At 43.1% G+C, this 18478-nt stretch overlaps 1 protein-coding gene across 1 annotated transcript in view; it reads left to right on the top strand.

The window, feature by feature from the left end:
• Positions 1-18478, top strand: part of NME7 (NME/NM23 family member 7) — an 81844-nt gene that overhangs the window by 48395 nt on the left and 14971 nt on the right. The window contains exon 10 of the mRNA XM_026044425.1: positions 766-867. Coding sequence (XP_025900210.1) covers positions 766-867 — 102 coding nt within the window. The remainder of the gene's footprint in view (positions 1-765; positions 868-18478) is intronic.

Below are 18478 nucleotides of genomic sequence, written 5' to 3'. Positions count from 1 at the left end.
CCTCCCTTACTTCCTCCTTGTGTTTTCTCCTTGCTTCTTGCCCTATTGGTGTTGTTAATGAATTATCTTGATTTGTTTAAAACACGTCTGCCTGAATCATAGGCAAGGATCCATTTACCAGAGCTGTTTTTAATAAAGGAGGTCAGGCTGGAACATCAAAATAGATTCTTTCTGCTTGTGCAATCTATACCTCTGATTAACAAACTCCAAATTGGCACCAATGCTAGGAGTTAATTTTAGCTTACGCAGGCTGACACTCATCTTCACTGCCTGCTCAAAACTCACTATGGCACCTTCTTCTCTGGGAGACTCAGGAAACAGATCATTTCAGTGTGATTCCAGCAGTGGTGGACCAAAAGGATCCAATCATGGATCCTTTTTCTCTGCCCTGTTTTTTTTCCCCAAAAAGTGTATTGCATTGATTCAGCCTACAGTGTGACAAGCTATAGGATAGCACTGTGAAATCCTGCCCAAGATCAGTAAGGATATAACTGCAAAAGAATCTAAAGTGTTGTGGATGCTGTTGCATGTTACTCAGTATCCTCGTGAAGCTGAATATCCAATTTACTTTAATCTCCACCCTGTAAATCAAGTTGGAAAACGTTTCTTCCRTTATGAATACTAACAATATCTTTGTTTCATGCTTTTCCTTTCCTAAATATGCTTAATTTGTATGGTAAATTTGGGTCTAGTTTTGAGAAGGTGTGCAAMTCTTGATAGTGTTCTACAGTGCTCAGATTTGTTTTCATCTTTTTTCTCCTCTAGGAGATGGTTACTGAGTTGTGCTCAGGCCCTTGCATAGCCATGGAGATTATACAGCCCGAGCCTCCAAAAGTGTTCAGAGACTTCTGCGGGCCTTCTGATCCTGTAAGTACTTGAGTGAAGGACAGGGAACACGTAAAAAACTGGYGTGCTGCCTCTGGGGATGAAAACATCGCAGTTTGCCTTGGCTGCCTTGTGTTTGTAGCTTTTCTTTGAAACAGCTAAGCTGTGTGTTACTGTGGAGATCAGATGGACCAATTTACAAATCCTCTAGCAACCCCACTGAACTTACTGAAACCAGATGATGAAATCTTGTGATGATATTTATGTGAATGGAAAGCTATCCAAGCAAAAGGCTCTGTTAAAAAGATTCATGAATACTACAACACAGGTCTTCAGAGCCCTGGAACAAACTGTTACTCTTTGAGCATGCTGGTGTAAATCAAATGATAGTTCACTGCAGTCTGTGCTGTTCTCTTASGATGAAGCTGTAAAAGGAGAATCAGTTCCTCTAGTTTTTTGGAAGGAAAAAAAAAMCCCAAACTTGAGTTCTTGTAGCTGTTTGCCATGGTAATGCTTCTAGCTTTTCTTTTTCATTTCTTGGGGTGAGTAAGTAGGTGTGCGTGATACTGTATGCAATGTGGAGTCAAGCACAAATGCTGTCTAAAAAGAATCTGCAGTTTTGATTTATCAATGAAGGCCAATATGCCACAAAGGAGCCAGGCAGTGAAATACAAAATGCAGGCAACAGGGTCAGAGTTTGTGTATTTTATGTTATGAATAAAACTCCTAAGATATATTTCTCACAGATTTTTATTTTAAGAGGAAACAAGTTGTTCAGGATATGTTGCTCTTCAGATCCACACTTTCTTCTATRGGAACCACAAATTAAAGGTGTTTTCAGACCTCCTACCCTCTCCAGTTTGGCCACATTCAGTATTTCAAATGTCTTTCTGCTGGGTTAGCATCTTATAACAGAGCAAAACTTGTTTATCTGACTTAGGTTAAACTCAGGCCAACCACCATATCTATAAGGAGTAATGTACACAGTATGGTGATCTGAGATTTATTTCAAATTCCATGTTTAAGTTTTCTAGTCTTTAAAACTTTYCAAGATACAGCTGTTTTGTTTGTGCTCACAATATCCTTTTCATATTTCTGTTTGTTTCAGCCTGCTGCTCACATGTTAATATCATCACAGACACCACAGCTGCTTTAGATTACTAAAGACAAGGATAAGTTATCCAATGGGAAGTTGCCTACTTTCCCATTTTCAGGCAACATGTTTAGGGYTGAAGAAAATAATGATTGTTGGGAGAACTGGGGCATGGTTAAATTGATGGCTCTTCTGGGCAGCACAAGAAGAGAGAACAGCAGAAGAGGGAAYTAAATCCCTGCCTCTAACTTTCTTGCTGGTGACCTATCCACACTGTTTGTGTTTCCCTTTTAATTGTTAATTCTATGACAAAATGAGTAGAAACGAGTACCCGCCTGCCTTCAGTGGAGGCAGATGTCTGGGGTTTGAGGCATTGATTATATAGTGTTTTCAGTACAGGTCTGTTTGGTAGACAGGCAGATGTGTTGCATACTCCTGCTTCCTGTTCTCTGTRAGAATTGCAGCCAAATTGATTCTTTAGGTATATAAAGGGGATGTACAGGGACTAACAACTGCTTTCAGGAGTGCTCCTTGTGTGAAATGCATCTCTCTCTGCAGACAGTGTTTGTAGCTCGTCCTTGAGGAAGAAGTGGCTTAGATTTCTCAGCGAACTTTTATCATTCCCAGACGGTGCAGTTGGAGAAGGTCCCACCTAAACATTGTGGTCACAGTATCTGTCTCAGAGAGGGCTGGCAGGAACGGTCACAGCAGTTTCGGTGCCTAGCAAGGTTACATGCAGAGCATGAGGTATCCATGGACTGGTATGCTGGTGACTAAAGTAAATGCGTCAGGCAAGGAGTGTTTTATCTCTAAGAGATCTAGATCGGTCTGTAATCTTTTATTATTTATTTGTTTATATACACTAGATTCTGATGTGAATGCACTCTGCTTGTAAAGGCAGGTGCGGAGCAAATTTTGAAGCTGGAGACCAGCATGTAACTGATGGGGTCTCTCTGCCTCATGTTGAATGCAGGAGTGCCCTGTTCTGCCAGCAGCACCTGCGAGGTCACTGGGATTGCTCTYGAAGCAAGGTGCTGCTTGGAGTGAGCAAAGGTGCTGGAATTTCGCCTTGCAAAATGAACATCATCTAATCACGTGTGCTGTTAATTACATCTCCGATACACAGCGAAGGTAGTAGTTGCTCTGTGGTGAATCCGATGTCTAAATCGGATCTTAAGGCTCTGGACGTTCACAGCCCTTGTAGTCTGCTCTTGGTGTTGTAGAGAGAGGCAGTCAGGGCACACTTCAACAAAAGGCATCCAAAGGGAGGTGATAGGAGTTTCCCAAATCAAAGCAAGATGTTGTTTGAAGATCCTTGGTTTAGGGCTGGATAAAGAATGAGGATAAATGCCTAGCTTATTAAAGTTCTGTTCATAAAATGGAATACACCTAGCTGCACAATACTAAAAATAAAATGGGATTTAGTGCTGTTTTTATAATTAGTTAATATTTGCYAGTAATGTGAAGGTCTCTGCCAAATAAACAAAAGAAATTTCATTATTATAAAATAGCTTATAAATGCTTCATTAAACATCCCTTGCGAGCCCTGCTGGCTCTGTGCTCACGGCACCCTTGCCCCTGTGGGTAGCAAGCAGGGGAGGTGAAGAGCAGCTCCGCAGACCTTGGAGCTTCTTGTGTTCCCTTCACACAGTGGCACGTTTCCAGTGAGGGGCTGCTTGGGTCGCTGCGCTCTTGGGAACCACCACCATCCCTAACTACACGTGGCTTAAGCTCTTGGAGTGCAGCCAGTTTGTTTCTATCTTTGGTCTCATCTGAAGCCTTTCTGTTCTCTTCTCCATCAGCTATGGTGCTTGTTCTCCTGTCTTCTGATTGCTGACTTCCAGCTCAACCTTTTCCCGCAGCTGCATCCCAGACTAGTCAGGTAACTTCCCAGCATGACAATCTTCTCTTTGCACCTTATTCTCTCTGTCCTGGAAGCTCCCCGTAGGGATTTTTTGCTTTACTTATTGTTGCAGCTGCTGGGCAAGCCAGTAAAAGTTGAGCAGGCCGTTCTGAAGCCCATCTTGAGAACAGTGTTTCCTTCTGATGTTTATGTAGGTTACTAGGGTTAATCTCTGAATTCTACAAGTGGTCACTGAAACAAGACTAGATTTTTCAAGGAAAGGAAGCACCTACAAGGGGCTGAACCCCTATGGACAGTTGAGCATTTTCATTTACATATTTGCATTTTCAGTAGGAATGGGATTTCTGCAATGCTCCTGAGTTCCGTTGATTTTTCCATGGTTTGTCAGAATCATTTAAACTCTCTTCTAAACAGTACAATTAAACCTTGTTATGCAGGTTGATAAATTACTGCCTTAATGCTGTATGCAATTATTTAATGCTGTATGCAATAGAACTGGTACAGTTCTGCAGTTCATAGGTTAGGATACCCCACAGTTTTTGTCCCCTTTCCACTAGGTATCAATATAATCACGAGATTGTGCTGCTGTAACAGTTCCCTGGGTTCTATTTACATTAGCTGTGTTGCATCGTGTCACAGAAATCTCTTTAGATGAATTAATCATTCCTGACTCAGGCTTCATAATTTGAGAATTCATCATGAAACAGAGCAAAGTGTTTGCAGAACATTTTCTTCCTCAGTTTGCAAGTTGCTGTTGAACAGCAGTGATTACTAAGCTGTTTATCTGTCCAAATGTTTTTATGGGGGCCATTTGTCTTTCACTTTTTTTTGTTCCTTGATGCTCTGTGTCTGATTGCCAACACCCAAAATAAGCTGAGGAGGGGCAGAATTAGGGAGATGCACGTCTGGAGATGCTGGAGCCTTCCGTGATCAGCAGGAGCACGAGAGCTGGGAGAGAGAAGGCAGAGTGGGGAGAGCAGCTGGGGAAGCCTGAGCTCCTGGCTAGTGTGCGCGTCCAGCCGTTCAGCCCTCCTGGTGTCTTTCTGCCCGACGTTGGGCTTTTCCCCATCTGCACACCCGTCTTGGAGCAGCCTGTCTGGGGCCTTTCTGAGCAGCTGGCACCCACGCTTCAGCTGCCCATCTGTCTGGTTTGGGGCCCGCAGCCTCCCTGAGTTGCCTGGTGCTGGACACACACAGTCCTGATGGTCTGACCTCCAGTTTGAGCTTTGCAGGAGCTGCTGGTACGTGTGAGCAGGCAGGTATGCAGAGATAGCCTTCCTGTACCCTTCCTTTTGTGTAACAGAGAAGCATGAAAGAGTTCAGGCCTTTTGGATAATAATAAATGCTTTCAACCCTCCTCACTCAAATTTGGGGCATATGTTTGAAAACCAACTGAGTGGCTCTCTGGTTTCTCTATTCCCACTGGACTAGGCCCCCAGTAAAGTTCTTCCTTTTGGCAAGCTAGAGCCCTGGCTTTCCTCTTGAGGGTGCTCCCCTCACTGATTATTTGGCATGTAGTAATTTGCCCTGTTCCAAACACGTTTCTGTTACAGACAAACTGAAGAGAGCTGACTTGCCCCGGTGATGAATGTTTCTTCTAAAAGCTAGGAAGCCAAAAACAATTGTGTTTGGTACTGTTGCCAGCGAATCACTTTTTAATTGAATAACTGAAAATAACAAAAAAGATGCATGTTATTCCTAACCTCACTCCCTACCGCAGTCCCCAGTGTCTGTGACCCTGTGACGTGCAGTATGTAAGCTGTAGCATAATACGTTATGACATTGCTTTTAGGGGTGTGGGAGGCAGTTCAAACAATTTCCTTTTGACCATAATGGCACTGCCCTGGTTATCTTGAGCGCTCTCTCTAGAGATTGATTTGACTCTATTAGGGTAACATAAAGAGGCCTCACTGAAGAGTAGGGTTCAGTTGAAGCTGCAAGTACATGAGCAGGGGGCTGTTCCCAAATGGATTAGAGCGTAAATAGACAAATGGTGACAAAAAAAAAAAAAAGATTTCCTTCAGTTCACAAGTGGGAAGGAGGCTTAGGAAGCAAATGTTATCCAAGGTTGCTCAAGAATTCAGGCATCTCATCCAAAAGGTCTCTGTCAAGTTTTAGAGCAGTGTTGTAATAATAAAGGCATAATTTTCTCTTTCAGAGATCTTAACTTTAATTATTTTATTGCCTTCCACTATCAGCACTGCATATGCTTTGTTTGGACTTGCCCTTATAAACCTGGGACCTGGAAGATGCCTCCTGTCTTTGCTTGATTCTGAAGTGTGCTGCAAAACTGGGAATTCGCGGGCTTTAGATAGCCGGGAATACATCTGCATGGAGCTTTCCTGCCTTCCCGGACATGGAAGAGTGGCTTGCAGTAGTCATACTTTCAGCTCTTAGACTTGACATGTATTTAAAATGATGCAATAGTTAGCTGAAAGCTCTTCTCTGTCGTACCTGCCTCTTCCCATAGTAACTGGGAGTCTGGTTTAGCGGAATTCAAGAAATGCTGTAAGGAATACTCATGTAATCAGACTGTTGTGGCTGACAGGTGACAGGCAGAGGTGCCTGGCAGTTTGATTTCTGCTCCAGTGGTTGCTTTGCGCTGCAGCTGATGCTATCTGCAGATACCCATAAAATAAACTGCAGCACAAAGAGCACAGCTGAGAGCACTGTGCAACAACATTTGCAAAGGGCAGGCTGCCCAATTATTCGGGGCCTTTTTCTGAAGAGAAAAGTACTCGGAGAAAGATGGAAAGATATGTATCTGAGCAGTTTCCAAAAACTGAATATATTAATGAAAAGATATACATTAAACAACAGAATATCAATGCTTAGCCCTTTCAAAATGTAAAGGAATACATTTTTATTTATCTGTCATGAAAAAAGGAGACTTTTCTTAGTTAAGAAATAGAGCTCATGAATGTGGAAGATGCTTATGGATCAAGTTTAAAGAAGTAATGTAATTTGCATTTTAGGAAGAGAAGCTATGGTAAATGAACTTGTTCGCTAACCTATTAAACCTGTGGCAAAGAGGTAACTGCTCTAGACAACTAGGAAGAGGAATTAAAATTTCATTAAAGGAGACTTATACAGGAAACAAACCTTTTGAAATGAAAGACTGCTAACTGCAGCCAGAGTTGGATGGAAAAGAGGTTATGTGTGTTTTGAAGACATGGTATTATTTGGATGGCTGGGGCAAACACAGCGCAGTGTGCCTTTTTGGTAGAGCTGTTCTGCTAAAATGCAATAGGAAAGAAAGTTTGTCCATAGTAGCATAAGCATGTGGTCAGGGAAGAGACATGCTAGGGGCTCTTGAGAAGACTGAAAAGGAGTGGGTATCTGCTGTCCCATGCGATCAAGAAGAAAAGGGTTAGCACAGAAACTGCAACCCTGGAGCAGGGGGATGCCCACCAGGACATCCTGTCATCACTGCCTGAGCTCGTGGACATCGATGTCTTGTTTATTTGTGTTTATGTTTTGGCCTCTGGAGCAGTTAAGAGGCCTTATGTTAATGCTTCAGTCTAAAACCACAGCTTTGCTCTTTTACCATCTCTTGATGCAGCTCCTTAGTTGGAACAGCTGCTGGTCACATGTTGCCAGCGAATTGTTCTAATGATTACTTAGTATTCATAAAACATTTGTAATGCTATAGAAATCAGTGCTTTTATTTTGAGTCTTTTAAACTATGCTGACATACAAACAAAAATGTTGTTTACAGCATGTGATACCAGAAGTCTACATCAGGTGTGTGGTCCTGGGTGACTGTGTAGTTTTTAGTAGTCTGAAGAACTTTCGGTGAACTGCCAATCCTAACCAAAAGTGACGTGAGTCCCCTGTACTGTGACATACTGCTAAAGTGAATTTCATATATTTGCTTTACATTCTAACCTRCAATCTTTTTATATTTATATATTTATATTTATATATTTAAATTCCCAATATTTTTATATTGGGAATTTTGAGTATAAACAGGTTTTTGTCCTTTTGCATCAATGGCAAACAGCTGAAGGAGAGATTTAGTGGTTTAAAACAAACGGGTGAACCCTCTCGAGCTGGAGTCTGCACTAGTTCCATTCCTGACCTTCTTGTGTGACCTTGGATGAAAGATTCAATGCGTTTCTGCCTCAGTTAGTATCGCATCAGTTAAATGGGGATAATAGTCTGAGCCGAACTGTGTTGCTGCTCTGAAGATTTTTGTTTACGTAGCCCTTCTGTGAATCTCTGGAACGGAAAGGAACTGTGTATGAGGCCAAAAATTTCATGTTCAGTCTTTAGAAATGCATTAGCAGCATGACGTTTTTGTGATACATAATATAGGTAGTAGTTTGGGGAAATTTATAAAGAGCATTTTGAGCTCCCAAGAGTCGTGTATTCACTGTCGAGTAGCACCTTCGTTGCTGTTTCAACGCAGTTCTCCCTGTAGCCCAGCGAGCTCTGCTCAGACTGCTGACAGCAAAAGGCATCATGTGCTTCAGGGAGCTTTATTAATCTGGTTCTCTGATGAAGCATTTCATGTTATCAGTCACCTGCAGGTAGCCAGAATCATGCAATAATAATAAAAAACATGCATTCAGCGCCAGACCATTACCAGCTAGGGTAGCAAACAGATCAATACCAGTTACGATGTCCTGCTGTCTGTAAGGCCTGCAGTGGGAAAGACATGATTGAATTGCTTAGATGTTATTTAGGGTCAGTCATCGGATTCTGCACTTTCAGTTTTTAATTTCCACATTAGTGTCTAGGGGCCTAATGAAAAGGCTGCACTGGCAGCGAGCGCCAAGGTCCCTTAGCTGGGGGTCACAACGATTTCTTTGGCCGAGGAGGTGTCGGCGGGGACATCGTGCCCTCCCAGGCAGACCCTTCTGCTGAGCTGGCTCCCAGAGCCTGAACTGGGCTTAGATCTGGGCTTCTCCTTCCTCGTGCAGTGATGATGGTTTGGAGGTGACCAGCCTCTCAGTCCTCTGCATGCCAGCATCTCAAAGTCACMCATTTGGAGGAGATAGGAGGTCCCCTGTAGAAAGCAGGATTTCACGCTTGCTGAAATAGGCCTGTGCGGGGAGTTGGGAACCAAAAGCAGGAGGCAGCAGTGGCACCGGGGCCTTTTAGGAGGCAGTGCTGCTTCAGCTGTGGTGTGCTCTGCCAGCAGGTTGCTGTCGGATGCCGGCTCTTAGGTGTCACATGAAACTGGAGTTCCTGGGCTCGCTTTGGTCCCCAACAGGAAAGACCAGGTGTTGAAAGTCACTTCTGTTAGCGGTGATCAGCAGCCTCTGCCAAGAGGGCTTTGCTCTTTTCTGCCTCTGGAGAGAAGGTTCTGGAAACTTCTGGTAGAGGGAAGGCAGCTGGTGCCATGGCCTCCTGTTGGGGCTTGCAGGAGCGCTTTCCGTGCCCAGCTGCAGAAAAGCCCACCTGGCCCACACAAGGTTTTTGTCACTTCCTTTACTGCCAGTCCCTGTCATACTTCAGTATCCTCGGTTGACAAAGCCCCTTCTCAGCTGCAGTTTTGAGACGTTTTGGGGAAGTTCCCAGTCAAAGGTCCCGTGTGCCCTCCTGGAAAGCAGCAGCATTAACTCTGGAAGCCATTGCGGCAGGCGGAAGCCTCACCGTCCCCACCTGCTCTCCCCTCTCCCTTATGACTGGCTCTGCCTTTCAGCTAGGCCTTGGTGGGTTCCTCGGGCCTGTTCCCATGCTGCCGCCCTGCCCTGTGTTTTGCAAGGATAGGGAAGCTGAATATTCCCTGGAAACTGAAAAAAATGCCTGGTGTGCCACAAGGTACTAGCAGCCCGGGTCACTGATCATCCTTGACTTGCTGTGTGGCCGCAGAGCCCTCTTCATGCACAGTCTTTAGGCCTTGCTCTGCAAAGCTTCATAAGGTGAAAGCCCCACTTAAAATACCTTCCATCCCTTTTCTAGAGAAGCTCCTTTTGTTGGTTAAGAACCAGGACCTTTCAGCTCCGCGGATCCGCATTTAGCTTGATCGGAGATGACAAGGACCCATTTCATCTGCGGGTAGGTGTGGAAGAAGCCTCCCAGACTGGCTCAGGGACCACAAAGGCTCCCTTTGTGCTCCAGCTAAATGTGTCCCAAAGCACTAGGTGGGTGTAATAAAAATTACCTGTTATTTTAAGCTTTCTATGAGGAACACAGGATTCTTATAAAATGCTGAGAATTACGTAACTTTGTCTACTCAGGCCTCAGAAGGGTTAACTTTCTTTCTGAGGCTTAGTGGTGGTGGGATTTTTTTTTTTTTTTTTTAATTTTTTTTATGGCTCAGGCTTTGCTGCTAGCTGTCTATCTGTAGATTTTATTTTACAAAAGTGAAGGCTTCCATATCCCATCTGTATTCCGTCTTTCCCTTTAGCTTCTGCGCAGGCTTTGAACACAGGCCGTGTCTCTGAAAGTGACGTTACAGATTTAATATCCAATATACATGGATCATATTTAATTTAAAAGGTGACCACAGGAAGAAAGAAAAAAAAGGAGTGCTTATTTTGCCTAGCTTATTTTAGTATTTGCTTCCTTCCTAAGTAAAGTTTGCTAATGCATTTCAAAATACCGTATCTTTTAAGTAGTCTGGACAGGGCCTTGGATGGATTAATGAAAACGGATATGTTTATCACCCTGGTAGAAAAAGAGCGAGGCTGTTAACATACCAGGTGATTGTGTGCTTCCAGCCTGGGATAGACAAATACACAACGTCATTTTACCACTGCTGGGCTGAGCAAAGGTAATCCCCAGGGTGCTCCCTAGGGCTGGTTCTTCCCAGCCACGATGGGTTAAAACTCACCTTGCCTGCATGAGGCTTTTAGCATTTTTTTTTTAAATGGTGTTTTATATATAAATTTATATTTTTATATAAATATATATATATAATATTATGTTTTATATATACACATATATAACACACACACTTTTTTTATTCCTTTAGTGAAAATACAGTCTTTGTCAGTAAGACACGGGGTTGGTCATTAGGATTTCTAGGCCGTATTTTCTTGCTGGGATCACAGTCTGTAGGTGATTTTTTTTTTCTTTTCTTCCTTTTTTGGACCACTGATTTCTATTTTAGCTGCTGAAGTGTTTGAGGGTGGATTTATTAATGTGTTCAGTCCATAAAAGCACAGAGCTTTTCCAGAACATTTAGTCTGGGGTTAGTGTCTGTCCATGCTGTTACTTTCATTGCTCCCCTTATGCTCTGTTTAGTAATAGCAAGGAGCAATTTTATTTTTATATTTAAACTCCTTTACACTATACAGTGATGTTTTTGAATACCTAAAAACTAATCCCTGAAAAGATGCATTTAAGCAAAAAATAAGACTCCTTGTGAGCACAGTCTTTTCTTGGAGAAAGGGAGCAGTATTTTCAGAAGATGCTGATGAGAAATGATGGAGGTCATTTGGTCAGGGAAAGAAAATACCTCCTAGTCACAGTGGCTTTATATTTGCAGAACCTTTGCTTTGAATAGATTCAAAGCCGGTCTTCCCGATTCTGGCTTTCGTTGGCTACAAATAGTTTTGTTTTAATTTCGCTTAATTTTGTTGTTGTTTCTGGTTGGAACACAATAGTTTATGATGCTGTCATACAAACTTCAAGCTAAGAAGTAGTAGGAATGCTATTGTCAGTTTAAAAAAAAAAAACAAAACTAATAATAAGCTGGAACACTGTCAGGCTGAAGGGGCTTTTTCCAAAGCACTTCAGAGGGCAGTCGGCAAGAGTCAGCACAGGAAGGCGCTTGTTGAAAGTGTTGGAAAGAGCAAGTTATAACTGTGCAGAGAAAGGAGGGTAAAGCACTCRCTCTTTCACAGGATTGTGATGACTGTGTGTTCCTCAGCATCCTGAGGCTGACTGAGGTGGTCCCCAAAGGCTTCATGGCATTTGTTTAGCAGCTTACAAGCAGTCAATTCTTGGATGTGCTCAGCATTTTTTTTTAACATCGCTTGTAGTAAACAAGCGAAGAGGATGATCAAACCTAAGGAACTCTTATCCGAGAAGACTTCTTACTCGGTATCTGCTCGGTAACAAATGGGTAGTAGAGCTAATCATAACCAAATAGAAAAGCAGCTKCAGAGCCCAGTGAGCTTTCCTTGAGCACTCTTGGTGATAAATGAGTCTATCAGTACACTGGAGAGGGTCATCTATGGGGACTAAGCACTCCTGGAAGAAGCTCTGTGTGGCTTTCCCATTGAGGGGTCGGCTGGCTTCCTTAGTGGTACGGGAGCCCTGCTTGCTCTGTACTTTGCAGCAGGTCGTGCAGAGGCTCCAAGTCCCTCGGTGCACTACATGCTGCCCTGGTGACGCAAGACATGCGTGCTGTGGCCACAGCGCTGTGCTTAAACCTTTTTGCTTAAGCTGCATTGCAGAAGGCTCAGAATTGGGCAGAGACAAATGGGTTAGCCTGAGCTTTTTCTCTTACACCAAAAAGAAGCATTTTTTTTTTAAACTTTGTTTTTCTTTATTTTTTTCTGATGATGATGGGTATTTAAATTAAGAAAAAAAAATTGTGGTGGTGGTAGTGGTGTTTCTTTTTTTTTGTCTTTTTTTTTTTTAATCCTCCCTTTTGTAATAGCTGACAGCTTTGAGAACAGCTGCAGCAAGAGATTTCAGCCTTTAGCGACGGTCTTACTCTCTCTGGACACCATTAACTAAACAAAGGCATTTGAAAAGTGGCATATAAAGTGAATGGCTCAAATGCTGAGAAGATGAATAATTTAGGATGCTGCTTGCTGGTCTGCTTGGTTTAGGCTGACATTTTGTGTTTTACTGCAGGGCCACCTGAGCAGAATTTTTAGCAGCTTTCACTTACAGTATGAYGGGCTGCGCCAGAGCTGCACTTGGGATTTCTCCTGTATCCTCCTTGTTAGAAGTTTTCCCTTTCTCTTCGCCCTTTCTAGGGATTGAGGGAGCACAATGAGGTCAGGATAGAAGAGGAGCGAGCACCAGTTCTTCATATTCCTAAGAGTGCTCTCACATTCCCTGAGGCTGACCAGGCAGGGGCTGGGTTTTGCAGCCTGTTTTACAGCCATCAGTCAGAGTGCCAGTCACGAATTGAAGCAGCATTGAATCAGAGGGACAGAATGGTTGAAGTGGGATAGGATTCAGAAGGCTCGAGCTCAGTGTTGGACACAATTTAGGGTCCTTGTGAATTTTGTATTTCCTGKTGCCCTTGAGAAATTACTGTCTCTGTCCTACTTTCCTACCCTGAAACAGGGATCAATTCTGCATCTGTTTTCTGCTCTTCCTGGTGTCTGTTCAGAGGGCAAGGTCTTCAAGAACGATCCATGAGCAATCTTTTAGTATGCAGAGGCACACAGACTAGTACAGCGAGTCGAGAACACAGCAAGGGGGTTAAACATAAGCTATAACACAAATAATAAATGATTTCTGGGCTCTTCACAGCTATGTGGGAAGAGATGGCAGCACGGCTGCCTCCAAGGGAAAGGTTGTTTCTGGATAGAAGAGGCCTCAGGACACAGTGTAGAAAGGARAGCTCTATCTCTCTCTCCCCAGATAAGCCACTGTGGGAAGGATCTCTGGGGTCAGCAGCACACTTGAGAGTTTTGCCTTTCAGTGTGTCTGTGTGCTGTATTTCCCTGGATGGTCCACGGTTTGTTTGGCTAGGGAAAAAGGGTTGAATTTTGAAGCAATTCTTTCTGCTTCGCAAAGTGCGAAGCTCGGATATCGGGACTGCTTTTGCAAATGTAAAATGTGCAAAAGATTCTGTCTCTAAAATATCCAAGGAAAAGAAAACTTTTAATTATTCCTGTTCTTGTGGGAGAAAACTCAGCCAAGATATCTTCAGACTAAAAATTATGTCTTGCAACTCTGCAGTGACTTTCACTGGATGTTTTCCAAATACTTCGTTATCATGAATTAATGAAATCCCAAAACATAACTGTTTTTTTTTTAACATGATTTTATAGGTGGGTAAGTAAATGGATGAAATTCTGGACCTTTTGAAGGCAGCTGAAAAGCATCAGAAGGCCAAATAATTCACTTTTAAAGACGGTCAAATCACACACACTTTTTTTTTTCTTTTTTTTTTCCCAGACACGTGCAGTTAGTTACTTGTTGTGCTTCCTTTTCCAACTTGTCAGATAATTTAAATATCCTTTATTCCACCCAGATAATACTACATGATAGCTAGTCATTTTATCTTTATCTCTGTTTTTCTGACCAACTTTGACTTGGTATGTCAGTTGTCTTCAAAACTTGGTCAGCTCTAGTTCATACTTGACTCAGAATTGCTCCTGCTTTCTCGTGCCTAAATTTGCCCCACTGGTTGTTGCAGAGATACACAGTAAACAGTTTTCTGTTCTCAGCAGCATTGCTCAATCATAGGCCAGAAGAGCCAAGGCAAATAAAAATGCTCTCTCAGCCTGGCAAAGGTTCCCCATTTCCTCCCCACAGAACAGAATCTGTGGAGAGTTGGTGAGGTCAAAACCGCAGCACCCTTGGGCTACCTGATAGAAGATTGGTAGAGGACAAGGGGAAGTAAAGCAGGGAGAATGGATGTGTCTCCGAGGGTGGAGGATGAAAAGGAGATGGAATCACAAATTCTAGAGACTTGTGAGCTCAGAAGAAGCTCACAACACTGTAATATAGAACAGAAGTGTACATGCATTAAATGAACCTAAAATTAAAAATAAATAAGTATAGGGCTGTAGACYGGTCGGTCAGAGGTTGGGTGACTTTACAGAAACAGAAGGAAGGGCTAATGCATTCATGTTTCTTTCATCAGACCACAGCAGGCTTTTGTAACAAAATAAACTGGTTTGATGACTTGCTGCTGCTGCAAAAATGAAAAACAGTTTAATTTTAGATGATGAGTTAAGATTCAAAAGACAATTTTACAGCCTTGTATTTGAAAACTTGCCCAAGTATGCCTGGGTCTGATCATTTCATTTGCTGAACAAATCTTTATGTTCACATAATTTCAAGTAGATAACTATGTTCACACAGACTTGATTTCATTAGAGATGGAAGAAACTTGTCCAGACAAGTGATTGGGGGCATAAATCCTTTTGCATGAACCAGCGGAAGACAAGCTGGAGGTTAAACACAGTGCTCAAGGGATAGGAGACCGTGCTTAATACTATAGAGAATAACAATTTAACCTTTCTAGATTCTTGAAGATCTATCTCCTTTTGTGATAAGGATTAAAAGGTGAGTGGTGTTTAGTATTCGTGCGCATACGTGTGTTTGGAAGGGAGATGTCTTTTGTGTGAAGTTTTCTTTCAATGTGAGGGAAGCACAAAGACTTTCTGATAACATTGGCTCCCTTGGAAGTGGGCGTAAGACCTTTATTATTGCTTCTATATACGTACATGCCTTTGCTTGCTGCTCATGTGCAACGCAGGTAAGAGAAAATGTGTCACTTTGTAAACAAGAGACTTCTGGAGACCTGTGTGTAGAATAAAAGATGAAGCCATTTCCATGCTCTGACTCTGCTTTACCTGTGGCTGTGCTTTGTATTCAGAGCCTTTGTGAAGTGTTTTTTGTCAAGCAGGCCTCAGGTTTTAGGGCGAAATGTGTTCTTACCCAGTTAAAGTTACCAGTTCTTACGCAGTGCGACAGCACAGCCGTATATGATTTTTCCTCACAGTAATACAGACAGAAGCATCTGCTGAAGGTTCAGTGGCCCTCAGATTTGACCGCAGTTGAAAGGCAGTAGTGATGGGGAGAGGTACTTCACCTAACTTAGAGACCTGTTGGACTGCAGAAGGATCTTTTTCTGAAGGGGCTTATCTCCCTCTGCCCGCTATGGAGGGAGCTTAGACACCTGGCTCACAAGGTGCTCAGCTTTCAGGTACCTGAAGTTCAGCCAGACAAATTCTTCGCAAGTGGTGGAATTTACTTTGTTTGTTTGTTTGCAGTTAATGCGTGTTCTGTTCCCTTGAAAAGGGTGTAGCTGGTTCTGACTACTGCCCTCTGAATCAGCTGGCACCCTTGAGGGGGAAGAGTGACCCTGGCTTTTGTGAGAGCAGCTGGGCTTGGGAGAACTGCGGAGGGAAGAAGCTCTGTGGGCATAGGGAGGGAAAGGCAGAAGGGAAGAGATAAGTCAGCATGAAGCTTTCAACAGGGGTAATGAATGATGAGTGCTGAGAAGAGCAGGGAGCCAACACAACAGTCAGGCCTCCGATGGTGAAGGAAAATAAGATTTTTTTTTTCTGGGGCTTAGAGAGACTGCAGAGTTTTTGTAGCCTATTATGTGCAGCCCTTTATATTCTGTCTGAATATGGAGAAATAAAACATTTTTATTTCTTTATATTCTGTCTGACTATAGACAAACATTTTGATTTGAGCGTGACTGAGCCCAGGAAGAGGTTGCCCAGAGAGGTTGTGGACTTTCCATCTTTGGAGATAGATCCCCCTAAGGCCTGGATACAGTCACAGGCAACTTGCTCTAGGAGACCCTGTTTGATCAGGGATTTTGGTGTGCGGAGATCATTTCCAACCTCAGCAATTTTGTAATTGTGAGAAAGTCCTCAAAATGCTGCTGGCCAGAGAGTGAGCCCACTCTGGGCAGAGAAATTTGATCACAACCTGTTTATTTTGTTTTACTCAAGAGAAGCAGTAATATATTTTAAAGGTCCCCCTCTTGTACTTAATGTTCAGATAGAATACAGTTTTAGGCTGTAAAAGCTCCTTTGTGTATTTTTGGACAATTTGGAGTTGTTATGCCATTTGTCACTAAAGCAGGAGGTAATGGTTGCTGCACGGTCASTGGCTGCTGCTTCGGCTCTTCTTTGGAGATTTCAGAATATTTCAGAATATTTAAGGTTGGAAGGGACCTCTAGAGATCATCTAGTCCAACCTTCCTGCTCAAGCAGGCACACCTAGAGCATGTGGCACAGGGCGGCATCCAGGCGGGTTTTGAAGACCTCCAGAGTAGGAGAGATCATCTAAGCAACAACAAATCTCACACAAACTGTTAAGAACAGAGGCACATCTGTTTTTCTAGATAATCAAACATTTGAGGCAGACACTTTAATAAACATTTGGACTCTTTTTTGTTTTTTTTTTCTTTTGAAATCTGCAGTTTTAGCCTGGAATATGTCTTACCGTTCTACATAACGGTCCAACCCATAAAATTTCAGTTGTTTGAAGGAAAGGTGGTTTACTGCTTTCCTTGTGAAGCAAATGTATGACTTTTTAATCTGATTTTGACGTATGACTCCACTGGAAATAGACATTTTTGTTTCCCTTGTTTTTGTAGAAATAGAAATGTTTTTAGATTGTGTGAAGTATTTTATAGAGGTGGTGTTACACTGTGAACTATTATGGAGAGAACATGAAATGCATGCATCTGTAGCTTGTGTAGGAATAAGCTCTTCAAAGGGCTAGCTGCAGATCAAAGCCCAGCCTGTAACATGTGATCAAACACTCTGCCGAATGAGACCAAAGAGGAGGAAGCCTCTTGGTTCAGCAGTCCTGTCTCGATTTGCCTCGGAGACGTGCTCTTCATATGACACAGGAGTTTGTGGCATCATCACTTGTGACATCACACATGAGCATGCACTTCTGCACTCACATGCCCTTCTCTTCTCCTGTTGGCCTGTCCCTTAGTCCTCACCTGCAGGCTCTTGATCCATGCTCCATCTTCCCCTACACTGAGGTGCATACAGTACAGTTGCTCTCTCACACAAAGAGCAACTCCACCACCTCGCCCTCCTGGCCTGTCCTTCCTGAAAAGCCTGAAGCCCTCCATGGCCACGTTCCAGTCGTGAGAGCTGTCTCTGTGACTGCAGTGAGATCATGGCCTTGCAACCGCACGCGCGTCTCCAATTCCCCTTGTTTATTCCCCGTTTATTCTGCCTGCGTTTACATGGAGGCATTTGAGTTGGACTCCCAACGTGCCCCTCTTTCTAGCTGAGGCAGCTGCAGCTTAACTACGTGGACCTTCGGTAGTTCTCGTATTTTGCCATTTTCCCTCTCCAGGCTTTGGGCATCCATCACTGGCTCTGGAACTAGGCTGGTGTGAGTGACATGGCAGGCCACCCCCTACCTTATCACCTGCTTCCCTGATGACACCTCCCTCACCCCTCGAATCTAGCTGTTTCATCACCTTCTCAATGAACCCCTCTAGCTCATGACCCAGGACCCTCTTCCCCCTTTGGGAAAGGTGAACCCCATTAGATGCCATCATGCCTGGTGCCATGTAAGGAATCCCCCACAACTATAACCTGCCTTTTCTTCCTCCTGCCTGTGATGACAATACGGGGGGGCAGGATTGCCTGTATTAATATTTTTGGAGGAGGATCATGTGATGAGGACCCTTCATCACATCTTGCGTTTTGCTTCTGTCAAAAAGTTATTGAAAACTATAGATGCAAAGTAACTGAACTGAAACTCCCCAGAAAGCTTAAATCAAACAAATGAAAGCACCATGTATGTTTGGATCYCTGTTGTTGCAGTAGAGGCCCTATAAATATAACGTTTAGGGAGCATTCTATTATGGAGCAGAAGGATGTATTTTAAGATATGCTGTGTTTTTAAGGATCTCCCACCTCCCTTCCTAAAATATTCCCAGGATTTCCAGCCACATGCACACCTACATATGGTCCATACCTCTCTGTGTGTTCTTCCTGATACATGGATGTCTTGTTACCTGCCTAGGGTTCCCCAGTGGTGTTATAAGAGAGAACAGTAAAACTTAAGAATTAATGATTCTGTGTCTTTTTTTTTTTTTTTTTTTTTTTTTT

The sequence above is a fragment of the Nothoprocta perdicaria genome, unplaced genomic scaffold (genome assembly GCF_003342845.1).
Source record: "Nothoprocta perdicaria isolate Ctin4 unplaced genomic scaffold, notPer1 scaffold_362, whole genome shotgun sequence".
NCBI lineage: Eukaryota > Metazoa > Chordata > Aves > Tinamiformes > Tinamidae > Nothoprocta > Nothoprocta perdicaria.
The sequence above is the reverse complement of the archived record's forward strand: the minus strand, read 5'-3'. Positions and strand labels throughout refer to the sequence as shown.